Raw genomic sequence first — 23,106 nt, 5'->3', positions numbered from 1 at the left:
ACAACTTTAAGAACGGATTTGTAACCTGCACAACTGGCCCAGATTGAATTAAACACCATTGTGACTATTCAATAATTGTTGGCTCACATTCGAGAATACTCTTAAAATTAAGTTTCTTTTAGGTATAAGGGTACTAGGCAAATTTTGAAGGCATTTACGTTTTTTCAATTTACTGTGACACTGATTACTGTGCACCAAATAAACAAGTAAGTGGTTCTGCATTTTTGTGATTATTTTCAGTTCTTTAAAATCGTGTGACTCAGATGGTGGGTTGAGCACTGAAAATTCTTACTTTGGTAATGAACCTATTTTCAGCTGGTTTTTTTGGTGCATCTACAGGATGTGGGTTTTGCTGACCAGCCCAGTATTCATTGTCCATCCCCAATTGTCCTTGTGAAGGTAGTCGTGAGCTGCCTCCTTGAACTGCTGTAGTCCATGTGGTGTAGGTACATCCATGGTGCTGTTGGGGTGGGGGCAGTATTGATAAGGCTACAGCAGCATACCACTCTTCAGTACCATAGCAAACATTTGAATATGTATTTTTAAATAAAGTTCTGAATTTATGGGCGGCACAGTAGCACAGTGGTTAGCACTGCGGCTTCACAGCTCCAGGCACCTGGGTTCGATTCCTGGCTTGGGTCACTGTCTGTGTGGAGTTTGCACATTCTCCGTGTGTTTCTGCGGGTTTCCTCCCACAGTCCAAAGATGTGCGGGTTAAGTTGATTGGCCATGCTAAAAATTGCCCCTTAGAGTCCTGAGATGAACAAGTTAGAAGGATTAGCAGGTGAATATGTAGGGAAATGGGGCTGGGGCCTGATTGGAATTGTGGTCGGTGCAGACTTGATGGGCCAAATGACCTCTTTCTGCACTGTAGGATTTCTCTGATTTCTGTGCCCTGGTTGTGACAGATTTTGTGTTTAATTTGATACTTATGTGGTTTACTCTTTTATTCAGCTACAAGTTAAAATCATGATGCCATTGAATACTCCTGACCTCAGTGACGTGACTGGGGGTAGGGTTGTTGAGATGTACAAAATACTCCATTTTTGTTTTGTACAGTGGCTTTTTTTAACTGCCACAAAATAATTGCATGTTGATTTGTCTTCCATTTGCAAGTCAGATATACAATATAATATGCATCACTCTCTTTTTATTTCTGCCAACTGTTAATGGAAAGTATTGGAGGAAAATACATATACTGCATTAAAAAGTTAAATAATGGAACTAATTTTGAAATAGTTATGTGGTCAAAGTTTATGGCATTTCTTTAAACCATAGAATATTTAATGAATATGCTTTGGACAAGCATCATTGAAATATTATTGAATTCAAGTAGATGTACATTAATGTTATGGATCATGCTATTGGATTAGCAACCTTAAACGTTGAGGGTCTAACCATAGCAAAGTTCTGAAATTAAATTCAGCATGTCCGATAACTTGTGGACTGGCACCAGGGGATAAAATACTCTGAAAGCTTTGAGATTGTCATACAGCCAAACCAGTTTGGGCAAGGGCAATTACTACCACTTTCATTTTGACCTGCAGCTGATTTAACTCCCACTCAACTTTACTGAGTATTAACTTGAAATAGAACATAGAAAAACTACAGCACAAACAGGCCCTTCGGCCCACAAGTGGCGCCGATCATATGCCTACCTACGAAGCTTACCTATAACCCTCAATCCTATTAAGTCCCATGTACTCATCCAGAAGTCTCTTAAAAGACCCTATCGAATTTGCCTCCACCATCACTGACGGCAGCTGATTCCACTCACCCACCACCTTCTGAGTGAAAAACTTACCCCTGACATCTCCTCTGTACCTACTTCCCAATACCTTAAACCTGTGTCCCCTCATAGCAACCGTTTCAGCCCTGGGAAAAAGCCTCTGAGAATCTATATCTTTCAACATCTTATACACCTCTATCAGGTCACCTCTCATCCTTTGTCTCTTCAAGGAGAAAAGACCAAGCTCCCTCAACCTATCCTCATAAGGCATGCCACCCAATCCAGGCAACATCCTTGTAAATCTCCTCTGCACCCTTTCAATAACTTCCACATCCCTCCTGTAATGAGGTGACCAGAACTGAGCACAGTATTCCAAGTGGGATCTGACTAGGGTTTTATAAAGCTGCAGCATTATCTCCCGACTCCTAAACTCAGTCCCTCGATTGATGAAGGGCAGTACACCATATGCCTTCTTAACCACATCCTCTACCTGCGAGGCCGATTTAAGAGTCCTGTGGACCCGGACCATAGTACCCGGTCCTTCTGATCCTCTACACTGCTAAGAGTTTTACCCTTGATATTATACTCCTTCGTCCCATTTGACCTGCCAAAATGGACCACTACACATTGATTTGGGTTGAAGTCCATCTGCCACTTTTGCGCCCAGTCTTACATCCTATCTATGTCATGCTGCAACTTCTGACATCCCTCCAAACGATCCACAACACCACCAACCTTTGTGTCGTCAGCAAACTTATCAACCCATCCCTCCAGTTCCTCATCCAGGTCATTTATGAAAATTACAAAGAGCAAGGGTCCCAGAATAGAGCCCCAGGGCACTCCACTGGTGACCGACCAGAAAAAGACCCATCTACAACCACTATCTGCCTTCTGCGGGCAAGCCAGTTCTGGATCCACAAGGCAACAGCCCCTTGGATCCCATGCCTTCTCACTTTCTCAGTCTTGCATGGGGGACCTTATTGAACGCCTTGCTGAAGTCCATATAACCACATCTACCACTCTTCCTTCATCATTGTGTTTAATGCTTAGAGATAAGTGGCATTGTTCATACATGATGTGAATAAAACAGAATACTGACAAAGCCAAATACAGACTTCCACAGTTTTATTTAACCAATAAGTAAGAGTGCCCTTTTGGCTCCAGCACAAGAGGCCACCATTCGGCCCATCATGTGTGCTGTCCTTGGCCCTGTAATTTTTTTGCTTTTCAAGTAATGATTCCGTTCTCTTTGCGATAGCCTCAACTGACTCTGCGTCTACCCGTCTGGGGCAGTGCATTCCAGATCGTAATCATTCATTGCATGAAAAAGCTTATCCTCATACGATCATTACTCCTTTTGCCAGTAATGAAATGTACGTCCTTTGTTTCTCGATCCTTCTGCCAATGAGAACAGTTTCTCCATGTCCACAATGTCCAGACCCCTCATGATTTTGAATACCTCTGTTAAATCTCCTCGGGTAAATCTCCTAAATTTTCTATTTTTCAACATTTAATATTAGTTAATGACTGCTTTTGCTTCTGGTGAAACCTAGCCATAAAAAGCATAACCAAACTATGGTCCGTAAATACCAGTGCTTTTTACTGGTTTGTGTATTTTTATTCATGTAATATCCAGTTGAAGTGATTGGCATTCCATATACACTTCTCTTGAATTAAAAACGATAACTTATTAGTGAAAATACACACATTCCTGTTTTATGAACACTTTTGATGCGTAAGGGAGAATGCTCATGCAATATTTGACATTAAACACCAAACTTTTAGTGAGTCAGGGACGTACTTGGTTTAAGCTCAGTATAGATACAAATGATGTTTTTTCAAAAAACACAAGCCAGGAAACTATTTACACTTTGCCTAGTGAAAATGACTTCATGATATTACATCTGCAGCATCAAAATAAGTATGTGATGTTGGAAATTTAAATTTGAACGATAATGTACACTAACATATGCTTATGTTGAGATATAGGATCATGTATGAAACAAAGTTGTAGATAGAAATTATTCATTGTGGTGTGCAGGTTGAAGTCTTAATGTTATAGTCTCGTAAGTAGGTGTTTGCTTATAGATCTGTTATTTCTGAAGTTATGGTTTTGATGATTCTTTGAAAGTTGCTGTATTTCTTACATTCTGTGTATTAACGGAAATTTCCCAAGCTGGTTGAAATGAAGTACTTTGCGATTGACTATGCAACATGGCAAGAATTATTAACAAGCTGTGAAATTAGCATGTGAGATTGGCTGCAAACATTGTAACGTGCTCAATTTGGAATCTGAGGATGCATTTTGTCATCTAAATCAGAACTTAAAGTTATGAATATAGGGGATTTATATTGATTTTTCAATTTCCTTTCTCAGTTAGTAAACTTTTCCCAACATTTCTGTTGAATTGTCACGATATGTTTCCTTCTTGATGATGACAATTTATGATGAATTTGAATTATCAGTTTTATTTAGTAACTTAATACGGAAAAATGGGAAAATAGTACTAGAAATTTTGGAATTAAAATTTGAAGTGAAAGGAATTATTTTGATTAGAGAAAAGGCTCCAATCTTGAATTTTCTACAGTAATATAATCCTTATCTAATAACTGTTTTAATGTCCCTTGGTCTGGCATATGACTTCATTGTATCTTGTGACTTGCCTATTTAAAATCTAACAATCATTGTAAGTATTGTACATAATGTCACATTATGTTGTTTACTCCAATGCAGTTGGCTGTGTGTTCTCAAATTTTAGAATTCTTGCCTATAGTACTTAAAATTGCAACTTGATCTGAAATTTTTCTCTCTTGCTAGGATATGAAGATTAATACTGCTACGTTCATGCAACTGTATGCCTGGTATTCCTGGCCCAATGTTGCCCTCTGTTTTTTAGGAGGATTTTTACTGGACAAGGTATTTGGAAAGTGGTAAGCACATCAACAAGAAAAGCTTGCATTGAATTTGTTGCTTTTCTTAAATTCAGCTAATTTTCATGTAAAAACAAGTGTAATTATGTGATCTGAAATATAACATTTAAAACGTTTCTTGCAGTTTGGGAACAATAATCTTCAGCTTGTTTGTCTGTGCTGGCCAAGTGAGTAAAAATTCACATTTATTCTGTGACTGTTTATAAAATAGTCAGTGTAATCAGGAATACTGCATTCCGAGCATGTGCCCCTTTTTACTCTTTCATGGATGTGGACATCACTGGTAAGACCAGCATTTGGTTTGCTAGACCATTTCAGAAGGCAGTTAATAGTTACCCACATTGCTCAAAGCCTAGAGTCACACGTAGACCAAACTGGGTAACAATGGGAGCTTTGGTTCTCTAAAGGGCATTAATGTTGGGTTTTTACAACAATCAATGATAGCTTCATGGTGACCATTATGGAGACTAGCTTTCAGTGAACTGAGTTTAAATTTGTGGACTTGGAACCTGTGTTATTCTGAGCACCTGAGACTCTGGATTATTGGACCACTAATATCACTACTATGCCACCATCTCCCCAGTGTCAGGCAGCCAGATGATTTTAATCTATGATTCTGTTTGAGTGCAGCCGCCAGTCTTGGGTTTTACCTAGCCAGCACTCGTTTTTCAGGGATTTGGACTTATTTTGTTAAGCACAGCTCACTCAGAAGCTTATGTTGCCTGTGGTTCACTACAATATGCATTTTATTAAACATGATCTATTTTCTGGGTGCCAGAAATCAAGTTATGATGAAGTGCAGAGAGCACCTCCTAACTTGATGACAAGATGTCCAAAACCATAAAAAAGTTACAGCACAGAAGGAGCCATTCGATTTATTTTGTCCATGTCAGCTTGAGAACACCCCACGTATCCCTTCTAATCGCATCTTCCTGCACCCGGTCCACAGCTGGTTTGGTATTGAGAAGGTTGAGTGTCTAGTCATTGTGAATGTGTGGAATTTACTACCACAGAATGTAGTTGAGGTCAAAATGTTGTCTGATTTCAAGAAGAAATTAGATTTGGCTCCAGGGGCTAACAGGATATGGAGGGGGAGGGGGAATCATGATATTGAATTCGCTGATGAGCCATGATCAAAATGGATGGTGGAGCAGGCTCCAAGGGCCAAATGGACTACTTCTGCTTCTACTTTCTATGTGCTGTGGGTTGAATTGTGTCATCTTTCCAAGGTATGGAAGACCTAATGAAGGAGAAGAAATCCACAAAGATGGAAAACAATATAAATTTGTGTTTTATTTTAAGATTCTTGTTGCTGCTGGAGCACTGGTGAACAAATTTTGGCTGATGGAGTTGGGAAGATTTGTCTTTGGGTGAGTAGATTATTTTATGCTATTAAAGTACCACATAGCCAACAGTGATCTCCAGATTATTTGCTGAGTAAAATGAGACAAATTTTCCAATCTATTATTTTAATATCAGCAACCTATTTATTCAAAAGCAGTCATGTTTAATGTTAAGATAGCCTGGGATTGTCAGTTAATCAAGGTGCCTGGGATTGTCAGTTAACCATGCTGAATGAAGTGGCATTGTTGATATTTTGTTCCTTACCTTCAACATATAGAAGATCTTAGAGATGCAGTGCCTGGTCTTTACATAGGAATGTACTATTTCTGATTTACATCTACAGCACAGTTATGGGGTATTATAGGATCTCTGGGTAAAGATGTTACACATTTTGTTAGCATCATAAAATCGGAGCATGATTAGGCATCTGGACCTCTGCCCCTGTTCTGCCATTCAGTTAATTCATGGTTGATCTTGTACATCAACTCAGCTTTCTCACCCTATTCCCATATCTTTTGTTACCCATACTTAAAAATCTTTTGACCTCAGTATTGAGTACACTCAACGTCAGAACATCCACAGCTTTCAAAGAGAATTTTACAGATTCAGTTTGGACCTCATCTCATTCCACAATGGCTGACCCTTTACCTTGACATAGTCATCCTATAGTACCAAACTCTCCTCAACATTTACAGACAATCATTATACCTCCAGCTTTTTTTCTCTCTAGCCCTTGAACCCATTGCCATCTCCCAAATTTTTGCCCACCTTTCCTGCATCTCCATGTTTGAACCTCTCCAGTTATGTTTCTGCCTTTGTCATATTGTGAAAGGGCCCTAAAGAAAGCAGTAAATGTCATTCTTTATGATCTTGACTACAGTAACTGTCATTTCTGTAGCCTTTTACAAGGTTGTCCACATCATTCTCCTCCACTATCTCTGCAGTTCTCCAGCTGAATGGAACTGCCGTTGCCTTGTTCCACTTAACGGAGTACAGAAAAGAAATAGAGAATCTGGTGAACTGGTGTTTTGGCATTAATCTCCCTTGATATCAACAAGGAGACAGCCATCAACTTCAGGAAGTATAGTGGAGGATGTGCCCCTGTCTACACCAATGGGATGAATTGGAAATCGTCAAGAGCTTCATGTTTTTAGGTGTCCAGATCACCACCAACTTGTCCTGTCCCTCCATGCCAACGCTATAGTTAAGAAAGCCCACCAATACCTCTACGTTTTCAGGCGATTAAAGAAATTTGGCATGTCTGCTACGACTCTCTCCAACTTTTACAGATGCACCATAGAAAGCATTCTTTCTGGTTGGATCACAACTTGGTATTGCTCCTCTGTCCAAGACCGCAATAAATTATGAAGCCCAGTCCATTTCACAAACCAGCCTCCCATCCATTGACACTGTCTACGGGAAAGCAGCCAGCATAATCAAGAACCCTATGCAACCAAGCATATCTCTTCTGCTTTCTTCAGTCAAGAAAAAGATACCCAACCGAGTGAAGACCAGCTTTTTCCCTGCTGCCATCAGACTTTTGAAAGGACCTACATCGCATTAAATTGATCTTTCTCTACACCCTACTTATGACTAACACTACGTTCTGCACTCTCCTTCCCTATGTACAGTGTGCTTGGTATAGCATGTAAGAAACAATTCTTTTCACTGTAGGAAATACATGTGACAATCATAAATCAAATCAAATCTTACCTATCAAAGCAGAGAGGGGATCTTTGGCAGTAGTTTCTCTTTCTGCTATTTCTCATCATTACCTCAAGCCCATTCAGGAACATCTTTGTCTGCAAAATATTTCTCATCTACCTGCTGCATCTTGACCCATCATTGGACAAGACATTATGTATGTTGCTGATACAAATCTGTGCCTCCTCCACTTGTATCTTCTCCCTCAACAGTGTATTTACTGCCCCCTTGCTTGTCTGATATTCAATCCTGAATTAACTGAAATTTTTTTTCAATTGAACATTAGAAAGGCCAAAACCCTTGCATGTCGTTCTTCCCCCCACCCCCAATAAATTCTGTTCCATCCTCCCCAGCTAATGTTTCAGGTTGACTGAGGGTGTTTCTCGCCTCTGGTTCCTATTTGATCCTGAACTGAGCTTCCAATCCTATATTAACTTCTTCAAAAGGCCATGTACTTCCACCTGTGTATGTTTTAAGGATAAATATACTGTTGATTAATTTGCACTTTGTTATATTTCAGTTGTCCCTTGTTTCTGTGGTGAATTATTCATATTGAGGGGATCTAAAAATGTCAATTTTAATTGTGTTCAAATTCTGAAGTGGGATTGAACTTCTTGAGGTTCATGTGCTGACACTTAATAATTGGACAGCTAGTTAATTTAGAATCTAGATTTTTGTATGATATTCTTTGATGACTTTTCCAATTTTATTGCCAGAGAAGGCTCGGTTGCACCATGCCTTTACTAACCTGACATCAGAAAAGCCCTCTGTTTAATTTGATCTGCAGTTAATTGAGAGTAAAATGGAGCTGTAAAGTAATTGAAACTTAATCAGATGTTTCTTTTCACTTCACTTTCATAGGATTGGTGGGGAGTCACTCGCTGTTGCAGGAAACACATATGCAGTCAGTTGGTTCAAAGGCAAAGAGCTAAACTTCGTCTTTGGGCTGCAGCTAAGCATGGCTAGACTGGTATGAATAGCATGTTTTAAATCCTGGGCTGTAATAAAAATCCAAATAGTTTGTCATAATTGCATTAATCTTATTTAAATCTCTGAAAATAAGCAGCATTTATGTACAACATCCTATGCCATATAGGAAAACAGAAAATTAGTTTTGTAAAGGGCTCTTCTTGAGCTGGACTGCAGCAGTGAATTATGTTTTGCTAGTTTACATTTATATCCAATAAATAAACTATTTCATGCATACAGTTATGTAACATTCTACTGTTATTTAGACAGCAAATTTAATGAAGAGATAACTACACAAGAACTGGGAGGAGGAAGGACATGCCTAATTGTATCCTACAAGGATTTATTAAAACAACTTTCTCCAAGATTCTGCTTACCACATAAGGTGGTTTTATTTTTGTGCAGTTCTGGTTGCCAGCATTCTGAATTCTACAAAATTACTTTGGGAGACACAATAATGAAATCAACACGAGATGTATTTCTTCCATTCGCAAAAAGTAGGGCACCTTCACACCTGCGATCCCTTGTGACAAATCCTGGGCATCACCAAATTATTACTAATAAAGTGCATTGTTTAGTCTATCTTGGTACACAACACAGAATGATCCTCTTAACTTCCATTTGTTTGATTCTTAAAAGATTCCAAAGGTTTTTACCTCCGTTATCGTTGATTTTGTGTGAAGAAGAACTTCTTGATATAACTGTGCAAAATGTACCTTTTGCTAGCAAACCCTATTTACTAGCACCTTACCCTATTCTCAAAATGTAGAATAATGTTTCATATTGTTTATGTACAGTCTTGTATTCCTCCTTCCCAAAGACAATAAAGAATGAGTAATAAATTCTGGCTTAGTCAGGCATGCTCATATCACTTGACTGAGTAATAAAATGTAAAACCACAACTCGGATGCCTACTTTGAAGGTTGAAGTGCTTTTTTTAAAAAAATTAAAAGTTTATTTAGTAGTCACAAGTAAGCTCAAATTAACAATGCAATGAAGGTACTGTGAAAATCCCTTAGGTGCCACAATCTGGCACCTGATCGGGTACACTGAGGGAGAATTTAGCATAGTCAATTCACCTAACCTCCACATCTTTGGACTGTGGGAGGAAACTGGAGCACCCAGAGGAAACCCATATAGATATAAAGAGAATGCAAACTCCAAACAAATAATGACCCAAACCAGGAATCAAACCCAAGTCCCTGGCGCTGTGAGGCAGCAATGCTAACCACTGTGCCACCATACCGCCCAGCTCAAAGTTACTGTAAACTTCCTTTACAACATCAACACTTTGCTCTGCACTGTTTCCTGTTAGTCAGTGTCATATTATTGCTGTAACCAGAAGTAAACATGTTGCTCAAGATACAGTTTAGAACATAGAACAATACAGGCCCTTCGGCCCTCAATATTGTGTCGAGCCATGTCCAACCCCAAGATCGAGCTATCCCACTTCCTATAATTCTGGTATGCTTCATGTGTTTATCCAATAACTGCTTGAAAATTCTTAGTGTCTGACTCCACCATCACAGCAGGCAGTGCATTCCACACCCCAACCACTCTGAGTGAAGAATCTACCTCACACATCCTTCCTATATCTCCCACCATGAATCTTAAAGCTATGCCCCCTTGTAACAGCTACATTCACCTGAAGAAATAGTTTCTGCATGTCCACTCTATCAGTCCCTCGCATCATCCTATAAACCTCTATTAAGTTGCCTCTCATCCTTCTCCACTCCAGAGAGAAAAGCCCCAGCTCACTCAATCTTTCCTCAGAAGACCGACCCTCCAAACCAGGCAGCATCCTAGTAAATCTCTTCTGCACTCTCTCCAATGCTTCCACATTCTTCTTACTAGTGAGGTGACCAGAACTGAACACAATATTCCAAATGTGGTCTTACCAATGTCCGGTATAGTTGCAGCATAACCCCATGGCTCTTAAACTCAAACTGCCTGTTAATAAATGCTAACATACTATAAACCTTCTTCACAGCTCTTTCCACTTGAATGGCAACCTTCAGAGATCTGTGGATATGAACCCCAAGATCTCTCTGTTCCTCCACATTCCTCAGAACCCTGCCATTGACCCTGTAATCTGCATTCAAATTTGTCCTATCAAAATTAATCACCTTGCACTTGTCAGGGTTAAACTCCATGTGCCACTTTTTGGCCCAGCTCTGCATCCTATCAATGTCTCTTTGCAGCCTGCAAGATCCCTCCACCTCATCCACCACTCCACCAATCTTGATGTCATCAGCAAATTTACTAACCCACCCTCTAGCCCCCCCTCTTCCAAATCATTGATAAAAATCACAAATAGCAGCGGGCCCAACACTGACCCCTGTGGTACACTGCTGGTAACTGGCCTCCAGCCTGAAAATTTTCCTTCCACCTCCACCCTCTGTCTTCTATGATACAGCCAGTTACTTATCCATTTGGCCAAATTTCCTTCTATCCCACACCTCCTTATGTTCATGAGCCTACCATGGGGAACCTTATCAAACGCCTTACTAAAATCCATGTATATGACATCAACTGCTCTACTTTTGTCTACACACTTAGTTACCTCCTCAGAAAATCAAATCAAGTTTGTGAGGCAGGACTTACCCTCATGAAACCATGCTGACTATCCTGGATTAAACTGCATCTTTCCAAATGGTCATTATCCTATCTGTCAGGACCCTTTCCATTAACTTACTGACCACCGAAGTAAGACTAACTGGCCTGTAATTACCAGGGTCGTTCTTATTTCCTTCCTTGAAGAGAGGAACAACATTTGCCACTCTCCAGTCCTCAGGCACAATTCCCGTGGACAGTGAGGACCCAAAGCGCCGCAATCTCATCCCTTGCCTCCCAAAGTATCCTAGGATGTGTCCCATCTGGCCCAGGGGACTTATCGACCCTCAGGTTCTTCAAAATTGCTAATATATCTTCCCTCAGAACCACCTACCTTCTCCATCCTATCAGCCTGTATCTCACATTCATCCTTAAAAACATGGCCCCTCTCCATAGTGAACACTGAAGAAAGGTATTCATTCAATGCCTCACCTATCTCTTCGGAGTCCATGCACAAGTTCCCACTACTATCCTTGACTGGCCCTAACCTCACCCTGGTCATTCTTTTATTTCTCATGCAAGAGTAAAAAGCCTTGGGGTTTTCCTTGATCCGACCCGCCAAGGACTTCTCATGCCCCCTCCTAGCTCTCCTAAGCCCTTTCTTTAACTAATTCCTAGCTACCTTGTAACAATCAGCGACCCAACTGAACCTTCCTTTTTCCTCCTTACATAGCTTCCTTTTTCCTCGAGACATTCAACCTCCTTTGTGAACCATTTCACTCGGCCATTTCCTGCCTGCCTGCTAGGGACATACCAATCAAGAACATACAGTATTTGTTCCTTGAAAAAGCTCCACTTTTCGTTTGTGCCCATACCTGACAGTTTCTGTTCCCATTCCTATGCTCCCTAATTGCATCATAATTACCCCTGCCCCAACTATAAACCTTGCCCTGCCGTGTGACCCTATCTCCTTCCATTGCAATAATGAAGGACACCGAATTGTGGTCACTATCTCCAAAGTGCTCTCCCACAAACAAACCTGATACTTGGCCCGGTTCATTACCCCGTTTGCTCATGATAGCATTCTAATTTTTTTGTTCTATTGTTTGGCTGTGTTGGCATCATTCTGTTTACTTGGTTGATCACACTGGTAAAACATGTTAAACACTAAATTACTGAGAGTCTGAGGTCTTTTGAACTTCGGTTGTTATTTGAGCACCACACGTAGACTGTGTATGTTTCCTATTTTTCCTCTCTGTCTGTTACTGTATATCAAATAGCAACCATTATTTTTGCCCATAGGAATATTCAGTCTGATCTCAATTTGGTAGTTTTTACAAATTTGTAAAATGTCCACTGTCAGACTGTATTTTCCAATTTCCTTACACAAAATCAGGAACGTCCTTTCGGATTCCATTTGTGTGTCTTCAAACAGCAGTTTTAATTGTATTTTTGGAGGCTACGCAAAATGTTGACTGTGTAAAGACTTAGAACTACCCCAACTCCCAACACAATTCAGTTGTTTTCAGAAAATGCAAAGGAATACTGACTAGATGGTGATTCCTTGTTCTGTTTAGTTTAGTTGGCTGGAGAGGTGACCATGACTCTTTTAGGTTATCCTTGGTTTGAGATCTTAATTTTTCCTGCATCACTTTATTTGAAGAAGGGCAAAATTTCCCCAGGTTGCACTTGCATTCTGCCTCTTCATGATTTTGGTAAAGGTCTATTGCCCAAAGAGAAGCAAAGTGGAGTAGCTTTACCAAAAGAAAGGATTTAAACAAGATTTTTTGAACTTTTCAAGAAATGTTATAATATACCCACACAATTACAAATGGACATTAATTCTCACTGAGCACAGTTTAAATGTAACCTAATGGGGTTTCCTGCCCAAGTGAAACTTGGGTGTAGGGTAGGGGTAGGTTAATGTGTACAATTTGCAATTTACTTTAAATCCAGTGTTATTTGCTTGAATTTCATTCTCTTTGATTAATGAATTCAATTAACTTGACTAGTTTCAATACTTTGTAGCAACTAGTTTCACAAAATTCATTAATTCATGCTGGAAGTGCAATTTAAGAACTCCATGGCAAAAATTGTCCATCCTCCTTTTGGGTTGAAAGAGGAAGTTGAGACTGTGGAATCTGTCTGGAGTGACAGTTGTAGTTGTTGTGGATATTGGATCATATGAATATGCTAGTATTAAACTTGATTTTATTGATAGTGCAGATTTGAAAAGTATAAATGCACATGGCAAGCAGCATGTATAAATCTGTCTTGCATTGAAGTAAGTCTGCAAAGTTTAAACTATTTGTTTTTTTTACAGGGTAGTACTGTGAACATGAACGTTATGGGGTGGATCTATTCAAGAGCAGTAGCAATGGTGGGCTCTATGAATTACACAGTGCTTGGCATAAGTCTCATGATAGGTTTGTAATCTTATTTTCATTTTGTGCAACTGACATGAATAATAACTGGAATTCCTACTGGCCACAGTTTATGAGCGTTTGCTAATGTAACTGTCTGTCTGGAGTTTGTATGTTCTCCCCATGTGTGCATGGGTTTCCTCTGGGTGTTCCACTTTCCTCCCACAGTCCAAAAATGTGCAGCTTAGGTAGATTGACCATGCTAAATTGCCCCTTTGTGTCAGGGAGGGTTAGCCGGGTAAATATATGGGGTTATGGGGATAGAGCCTGCGTGGGATGATTGTTGGTGCTGACAGTTAATAGATGTATTTTTGTTCATACAATCTCAATTCTGAAAGGTAACTTCCTGCAATTACATTGATTAGCAGCTACAGAGGTCTGAAGGTGATTCTTAGTGGTTACGGAGGGGCCAGTAAAGTTCACTTCACAAAGTTGGTCACTAAGAGTAAGCATAGCAATTTAGAAACTGAGCACTTTCTTTAGCTTATACTGTTTGAGTTGGTTTACAGTTTAAGCCTTCCATCAGAAAAATTACTTTCCTTTTTATTTATATAATTTACATTTAGATACTCAGGTTTTGTCAGTCTGGGTTAGCTAATACAGTTCTCTTTAAAATATAGCAAAAGGGTCAGGAATAAAGGAAAATTGTGAGGCCTAAAGAAGCTTTCCTTTTTATACATTATCAGTTGATAAGCCAAGAATGGTACTTTTGTAGCACAAATGTAAGAGTGACTTATACTAATAAGCTGTGTCCTGGCATAAGGTTATTTCATCACAATCTTCCCTTTAAGGTGAGCAGAGTTGGAATCTATGGTATTTGCTTGTCAATGCAATTCCATTAACATCAATAACCAATTCAATGAATAAATCCTTAACATTTTGTTTGGAAACAGCAAATATATTCCATTGACTTACAAGATCTTTGGTTTTACGCAGATGCACTGCACCTTTTAAGACTAGGCAGGGGCAAGGAATATGTTTTTCATCCTTTTTCCTTACATTTGCAATCTTGGAGGACAGCTCAATACTCTTGAAAATTCTATTTTGCATGATATTTGGAAGTTGGAATAGCACTGGCATTATTTTCTGAGTCAACATTAACAAAAGTGTTTTATGAAACCTGCCTAGGTCATAAATTTTGCACTTTGAATTTGGCTAGGATAAGCATAATATGTTTCACCTCTGGTATGATTCAACTGACCCACTAGGAAGCTTTTATCAAACAAAGTTTATTTAAGAATATAGTTGACGTATGGAAAGGAAATTAGCAATAACTTTCATCAATTACAAACAAAAAAAACTGTTAATGTATACCCTTAAATATATTTAAAATGTTCCAATCAAATAAAATTTCCAATTGACAAAAAACCCTTTTCACAGGATGAACACAGCAAAGACTAATCCTCAGTGATTCTGGAACTGAGTCTTTTGGGTGAATGCTGCAGTTCTCTTGAGGCACACAGAGACAAGCTTAGAGTCAGAACAGCTTCCAGAAACATCAGGGAGTGACTGGTCAAGCCACCAGCAGCAGATTCTCTATTCCAGGAAGGCAAGAAACCTTGTTTTCACCAACCAGCATTTCTAAAGTAATGGGGAGAGAGAGAGAAATACTTCTTTTCAGCTTGATGTCCCTTTTAAAATGCAAATTACAGCCAGCTAAAACAGAAAATGAAACTGTAAATTCATGAGGAAGGAAAGAAAAGCTGTCCAAAAAAAAAATCATCTGAACAATGCAGAGTCATAAAACATCCCAGAGTAAAAATAAACTCCATTTAAATCACTGCAGGAGCAATAAAAAGGACTCCTGGCAGCAATGAGAGCATAATTGCTTATAGCTGCAGAGAGCATGATTTTAAAAGAACATTTCCTGAAGGTACACTAACGTAACAATACAGAAAGGCCTGAATTTATTCAGTTTGTTCAGACGTCTTCATTTTAAAATGTATCAGGTATAGTGAGTTGGCTTGAAATAGTTTTACCATATTACACACCACCACCTACTTTAGTCACTTGGCTGTTGTCACACTCAGTTTCAAGCCAAAGATTGTGATTTGAAGCTTTGTTCAAGACTTACTTGAATCATCTAGGCGGCTGTTTGTATTGTGTGTATCTGCGTATTTGTGACAGTTTATGTGAATATGAAGCATCGCATGGCATTAATTGAAGTGTGACATATTCTCTCGAGCACTGGTTAATACTTCCCACATATAAGCAAATGTCATATAGGGAAATATGTCAACCATTTTATGTACAGTAAAGTTCCGTTAACAACATTGAGAGAAATGACTAGTCTCTATTTAGTTGGTTGAGGAATGAATCATAGGTTAGTTTCTTGGACTCTTTAGTCTTTGCTTTACATTTGTTCCTGCTGAGTACTGAAATATGTAGTTTAATATTCTTAATCAGTGTTTAAACTTTTATCCTTACAGCTGCATCAACATGTGTGTTCTCCTTGTTGTGTGCATTAGCCATTGCTTACTTAGACAAAAGAGCTGAGAGGATTTTAAATAAAGATCAAGGAAAAACAGGTTAGTTCAAAGTTTGGTTACTTCTCGCCCCAGCTGTTTTGGAATAGGGAACTGAAATTGAAATCAGAGCATTTTTATAATTCAGCAAAAATCAATAGTAGTGAAATATAATTTGTTTTGAGTACTTTGCAAATATCAGTTGATTTTCTCAGTTTGTTCATTAAAATAATGCCTTTTCTTTTAAAGTATTGACTGTTTACAATAACAGCTTTCCCGCTAGTAATATTCTGAAAACCATCCAGGTTGACAATAGGACTGAACTTCATAATATCGTCTGTGTTGTTGACCAGAATTGAACTCTGAGCACTTGCAGTTGGAGGCAACCTGACTATGCTATTTAAATAGTGTTGGTTGACTTCTTTGCAACTTAATATTCCAAATGTCTCTTCGTAAAGTAGTATTCTGGCAATGTTTTATGTTTTCGTACAATACTTAGTGCATTTTGAATAAAATGTCATTCTGCTGCAGAACGCTGCTGCAATTTTTTAATTCCTGGGATTCATATTATTCAGTTTCATATCAAAGAAAATTTGATCAGACTGAGAAATCACCTTATGCTGTTGTGGCCTGCAGGAGCTACTTATCAGATTTTTTTATCTGAAGTTTTTACAGGAAAAAAGAATGCTGGATTTGAAGTTGTAAATTTTAATTATATTTTATCTTATAAGTTGGGTCATAGTTTTACAGCACAAAAAGAAGTCTTTTGGCCCATCGTGCCTTCGCTGGTCATGAATCAATGTCTGTTCTAATCCCATTTTCCAGCACGTGGTCCATAGTCTTGTATGCAATGGTGTTTCAAGTGTTTACCTCAATGTCGCTTAAATGATGTGAGGGTTTCCGCCTCTGTTACCCTTTCAGACAAGAGTTTACATAGCCACCATCGTCTTGATGAAAATGTCCCCTTTGAATCTCCTGCTCTTTGCCTTTAATCTATGCCTGCTGGTTATTGACTACTCTAGTAAGGGAAAAGGCACCTTTCTGTTTACCCTGTAGTCCGGATTAGATCCTCCCTTAGCCTTCAGTTGTAAGGAAAACAGCCCCAAGTTAGCAGCCTTTCTTCTCAGTTGAAATGCTCCAGCCCAGGCAACGTCCTGGTGGATCTCTCCTTCATGCATTCTCGAGCAATCACATCCTTCCTATAGTGTGGTAACCAGAACTGCATGCAGTACTCTATCTGTGGCCAAATGTGCGTTTTATACGGCTCTCTCGCAATCTCCGTGCTCTTGTGTTCATTGCCACGACTAATAAAGATCAGTATCTCATGCTGTAATTTCACCTAACTATTCTCTTGCATTCAGGGTTCAATGGACATGCACCCACAGGTCACTCTGGTTGTTTATAGCATCCTACCATTCACTGTGTATTTCCTTGTCTTGTTAGTCATTCCAAAGTGTATAACCTCATACTTCTCCATCTACCTGTCCATCTATATTGTTCTGTAATCTAAGGCTTTCCTCCTCGCTATTTTTACCACACCAATTTTTGTGTCACCTACGAACTTATTGATCGTATTTCCTACTTTCACATCTAGATCATTAATATACATTATAAACAGCTAGGGATATAGCACCATTAATTCATTGGTTGCTCCAATGTTGCTTTTGATTTCAGGTTCCATCGTCCAGCTCTGAGGATGGTCAGTACATCTAAACAGTTTGCTGTGCTTTTCAAGCGGTCTTCAATTAAACATTGCCTTATTAAAAACCTCTTCTGTCCGTATAAATTTTTTTAGTGATGGAAACTACTTTATTTTTAAAAAAATTGTAATTGGTCTTTGCTCCCCATTGCGATTTCTCTGTGAAAACAAAATATGGGGACTTCTAACAGTCTGCCGTTTTCTATCATGGATGTTATGTCCTTTAATGTGACACAATAGTGATTTGGCTCTGTCGACTTAACATTAGTCAAAGAGGGACAACACTGTAGTTCCTTTATGCACTATAATTGTATATTTGAGGTCATTAATGCCAATGTTGAACTGACATTGTGTAAAAATGGAGAAGCTACAAGGCAGGCAGCATGGTGGCACAGTGGCCAGTACTGCTGCCTGACCGTGTCAGGATCCAGGTTCAATTCTGGCTTTGGAGACTGTCTTTGTGGAGTCTCCCTGTGTCTGCATGGATTTCCTCTGGGTACTCCGGTTTCCTTCCACACTCCAAAGATGTGCAGGTCAGGTGGATTGGCCTTGCTAAGTTGCCTCTTAGTGTCCAAAAATATGTTGATCCGGTGGATTAGTCATGATAAATGTGTGGGGTTATGGGAATAGGCGTTGCTTTAAAATTGACATTGTAAATTGCTTTTTAACATTTTTTTTTAATCTTTCTAGGTGACGTTGTTAAACTGACAGATGTAAAAGATTTCCCTTTATCCCTCTGGCTGATATTCCTTATCTGTGTTTTTTATTATGTGGCTGTTTTCCCATTTATTGGACTTGGAAAGTGAGTGCACTTATTTTGTTCAACCTTAATTGTAATCTATGCATTTTTTAGTTTAGGGGCTTTGTGGCAATTGGATTAATTTGATGGTGTTAATCTAGGTGCAGAGAGATCAGAACCAGTTGTACATAAAGCTGATTGTGAGGTAGTAAATCTTAAACCAAGTTTGAGAAGATGAACTTGAAGGATCATGATGTTTTGACAAAGTCTGGAATATCTTGCATGCACACTTAATAAAGTAATTAAGGAGGGATATAAATCATACTGCTGATTTACAATAATTGAAGTGGAGTTGGAAAATCTCTGATGAGAGAAATTCTATGATTAAAAATTGATGAATAATTTGGGACAGATATCTGGCAGTTTTAACTACACTAAGAAGTTATCCAGCTTTGATATCTGGAAGAAATTCCCAGCAGAATTAAATAAGCAGGTAGAACTCACTGATGATGAAAAGATCACTGATCTTGCAAGGAAACAAGTGATCATTGTTCAATTTCTTTAAAACCCATCACAACAGTGGTTTCCACAGGGTTTAAAGTAAGCCTTCTGCTCAGTTCAATAACAAGAGGAAAGATGACTTTCAAATGGTTATCATTGTAGTGGCCAGGAAAGAGAGGAGCTCAAAATTTCAATTCCAAAGGTAAGCCATAACACAAGATGATGCAACAGAAAGAAGATATATATTATCCATATCTTGCTGGAGTTTAAGTATCATGTGGGATGCATATGTGACTTTTTTGCATCCTTCAGCTTTAAAGATCTTTTGCACTGTAACTTTGAGTGCAAAATAACATTGGTATGGTGAGGATAACAGGGCATCTGAGTCTTGGGTGAATGGTGGAAATTATAGTATATCCTTATCAAATGATGTTTAAAGATTGAGAAAAGAGTGAGACGAATAACTGAAAAGGATGATGAATTACAGTAAAATTGGGTACTGAAAGAGAAATGAAGAAGGAAAGAAAGATTAGATTGGGAAGAGAAAGAAAATCGATGAAAGTAACAAAATTTGGCTTTCGTATCTAATGATTTACCACCTGAAGAAATGAGAACTCAGTTCAAACAGTTAAGTTTCTGAGCCAGTGATTGGAGTAACAACAATCACATCCTTAGAAACTTGTGTGTGTCATTCATTGAGATTTAGCTTTGTGTTAAGTTTAATTGACAATTCATGTGCTTTTCCAGCAAATGGTTAAAGGTAACAGGTTGATTAAGATGAGATGTCATTCATGTAAAGCAAACAATGGAGCATGGTACACCATTGAGAAAGTTGTGGAAATTTGAAATTTCTGGCATAACTCCCTGTCCTGAATTTGCTGGCTGACTTGCACATTAATGAGATTTGCAGTGTTGACACCCCTTTATTGTAAGAATGATCTGGCATTTCTGTCAAAATTATCAGCATTTCAACACCAGTTTCTGTTGTATGGTGAGAGGTAACAACTGCTTTGTGCGTGGCATATTTCCATAATCAGCTGGATAAATGACAGGAAGTTTGTCAGAGCGATATCCATTTGTCAAACAATATTACCAGAGTCTTGGGCCCAATTGTCTTCAGTAACTTAATCAGTGACCTTCCCTCCATCATAAGAAGTGGGGATGTTCACTGCATAATGTGCAGCGCTATTCATCACTCCTGCTGAGATATTAAAGCAGTCCATGTCCAAATGAAGCAAGACCTGGACAATATCCAGGTTTGGGCTGACAAATGATAAGTGACGTTTGCACCACCAGGCAATAATCATCTCTAACAAGAGAGAATCTAATCATTGCTCCTTAACACTCAGTAGTATTACTGTCACTGAACTTTCACTATGAACATCCTGGGAATTACTATTGACCAGAAAATGAACTGGAACAGCCATATTAAAACTGTAAACTACAAGAGCAAGTCAGAGGTGAGGAATCCTATGGTAAGTAACTCACCATCTGACTTCCCAAACCCTGTGCACAATCTACAATCCACAGCTCAGGAATATGATTGAATGCTTTCCACTTGCCTAGAAAAGTGTAGCTCCAAGTGCTACTCAATGACACTCGAGCGCAACACCATCCAGGGCAAAGCAGTCCTTTTGGCACTCTTTCAACAACAGTCACTACCTCCACCACCAATGAACAGTTGCAGCAGTGTGTACCATCTACAAGATGCATTGCAGGAACTCACCAAGCATCCTTAGATAGCGCCTTCCAAGCCCACACCACTACTATTAGGGGAAAGGGGCTGGCAGACACACAGGAACACCACCACCTGGAAGTTCCCCTCCAAGTCATCCACCATTTTGAAGTAGAAATATATCATACTTCCTTCACTGTTGCTAGGCCAAAATCCTGGAAGTTCCTCCCTCACAACACGGTTTTGTACTTCCACCATGTGGATTACAGAAGTGCAGGAAAGCAGCTCAGCATCATCATTGCCTCAAGGCAATTAGGGATGGGCAACTAATGTCAGATTAGCCAGTGATGCACACATCCCAAGAATACATTTTTTTGGAAGTCAGCTGGACTTAAGTGATCCCAACATTGCAACGTTTGAGTGTCAGCTTAGATGAAATCTAGAAGTTGAGTATGGAGTGGAATCCAGCTATTTACAACTACAAGGCTGAAGCTGTGCAATTATAAATCAGATTTTTGTTGCAACACGAATTGTAGCACAATATCATGTTTCTGGATAAAGAATCAGCTCTACCCAGTTTTGTAATGCAGTTGTTAGAGTGGAAGCAAATTGGATTGTTCTAAAACCCATGCCAAAATAATGGAGTTGCTGTGCTACAGATATCTGGTAGTTAGAGATCATAACCCTGAAAACTAAAGAACCTTCACCGCTGTTTTACTTAATCATTTATGAGCACATTACCTCAAAATGCAGTTTGTGAGAAATCAATTCTGATAGAAACTAGCAAAACATGTTAAGGTCATTAAAGGCTAACAAGCAAAGGAAAATGTGGAATCTCCAGTTGAACCAGAACTTAAAATCCTGGATGACTTGCTAATCACAAATCTATATGGCATTTGGGTAGAATTTAAAAAATCTAAAAGGAGCAATCACATTGGGTGTCTTTTATAGACCCCTAACAGTCCTTTGCTGCCTGTGGTTTATAACAATGATTTAGACTTGAATATAGGAGGATTGAACAATAAATTTGTAGATTACATGAAAATTGGTGGGGTGGTGATATAGATGGGCCAGCCAGATGGGCTGATCAGTGGCAAATAGAATTCAATCTGGGTACATGTGAGGTGATGCACTTGGGCAGGACAAACAAGGGAAGGAATGTATGATGAATGGCAGGACCCTGGGAGAACATAAGAAATAGGAGCAGGCCATCTGGCCCTTCGAGCCTGCCCCGCCATTCAATAAGATCATGGCTGATCTGTCGTGGCTCAGTTCCACATTCCCGCCCTCTCCCCATAACCCTTAATCCCCTCTCTTATCAAAAACCCATCAACCCGCATCTTAAAAATATTTAGCGAGGCAGCCTCCACCACCTCAACGGGCAGAGAATTCCAGAGATTCACCACCCTTTGAGTGGAGAAGTTCCTCCTCAACTCCGTTCTAAACCGCCCCCCCTTTATCTTGAGGCTGTGCCCCCCTAGTCCTACTGTCCTTTCTGAGCGGGAAGAGCCTCTCCACCTCTATCCTATCCATCCCATTCATCATCTTATACGTCTCAATGAGATCTCCCCTCATTCTTCTAAACTCTAACGAGTACAAGCCTAGTTTATTCAGCCTCTCCTCATAGCTCAACCCCCTCAACTCCGGCATCAGCCTAGTAAACCTCCTCTGCACTCCCTCCAAGGCCAAAATATCCTTGTGTAAGTACGGCGCCCAAAACTGCACACAGTACTCCAGCTGCGGTCTCACCAATGCCCTATACAGCTGCAGCAAGACCTCCTACTTTTATATTCAATCCCCCTCGTTATGAAGGCCAGCATCCCATTTGCCTTCCTGACCACCTGCTGTACCTGCAAGCTGGGTTTTTGCGACTCATGCACAAGGACCCTGAGGTCCCTCTGCACCGTCGCCTGCTGCAGTTTTTCTCCACGTAAGTAATAATCCTTCCTACCATTATTCCTACCAAAGTGGACCACCTCGCACTTGCCAACATTAAATTCCATTTGCCAGTTCCTGGGCCATTCGAGGATCAGATGGATCTTGGTGTGCATGTACACAGGCCCCTTAATGTAGCAGGATAAGTGGTTTAAAAAGCATATGGTATAGTCGTTTTTATCAGCTGAGACATAGAATGTAAGAGCAAGGAGGTTATGTTGGAACTACATAAAATGTTCATTAGGCCAAGCTAGAGTATTATGTGCACGTCTGGAATTCACATTGTAGGAGGAGTGTGGTAACATTGGAAAGGGTGCAAAGAGGATTTATCAGGATGTTGCTTGGGCTGATGAGTTTTAGTATTGAAGAGATTGGATAGTCTGAGATTGTTTTCCTTGGAGCTGAGCAGACTGAGGGGGGGAAAGTGATTGAGATGTAT

At 39.5% G+C, this 23,106-nt stretch overlaps 1 protein-coding gene across 4 annotated transcripts in view; it reads left to right on the top strand.

Annotated features, from left to right (window-relative positions):
• Window positions 1-23,106, top strand: part of mfsd1 (major facilitator superfamily domain containing 1) — a 57,501-nt gene that overhangs the window by 8,323 nt on the left and 26,072 nt on the right. For all 4 annotated transcript variants that reach the window (XM_080185508.1, XM_080185507.1, XM_080185505.1 and 1 more), the window contains 7 exons: window positions 4,548-4,660; window positions 4,785-4,827; window positions 5,963-6,030; window positions 8,570-8,678; window positions 13,554-13,656; window positions 16,083-16,181; window positions 18,508-18,619. In XM_080185508.1, the coding sequence (XP_080041634.1) occupies window positions 4,548-4,660; window positions 4,785-4,827; window positions 5,963-6,030; window positions 8,570-8,678; window positions 13,554-13,656; window positions 16,083-16,181; window positions 18,508-18,619 (647 nt within the window). The remainder of the gene's footprint in view (window positions 1-4,547; window positions 4,661-4,784; window positions 4,828-5,962; window positions 6,031-8,569; window positions 8,679-13,553; window positions 13,657-16,082; window positions 16,182-18,507; window positions 18,620-23,106) is intronic.

Source organism: Carcharhinus amblyrhynchos, chromosome 3 (assembly GCF_965287045.1).
Source record: "Carcharhinus amblyrhynchos chromosome 3, sCarAmb.v2.hapA, whole genome shotgun sequence".
NCBI classification, from domain to species: Eukaryota; Metazoa; Chordata; class Chondrichthyes; order Carcharhiniformes; family Carcharhinidae; genus Carcharhinus; species Carcharhinus amblyrhynchos.
This window is presented reverse-complemented; position numbering and strand designations above follow the sequence as displayed.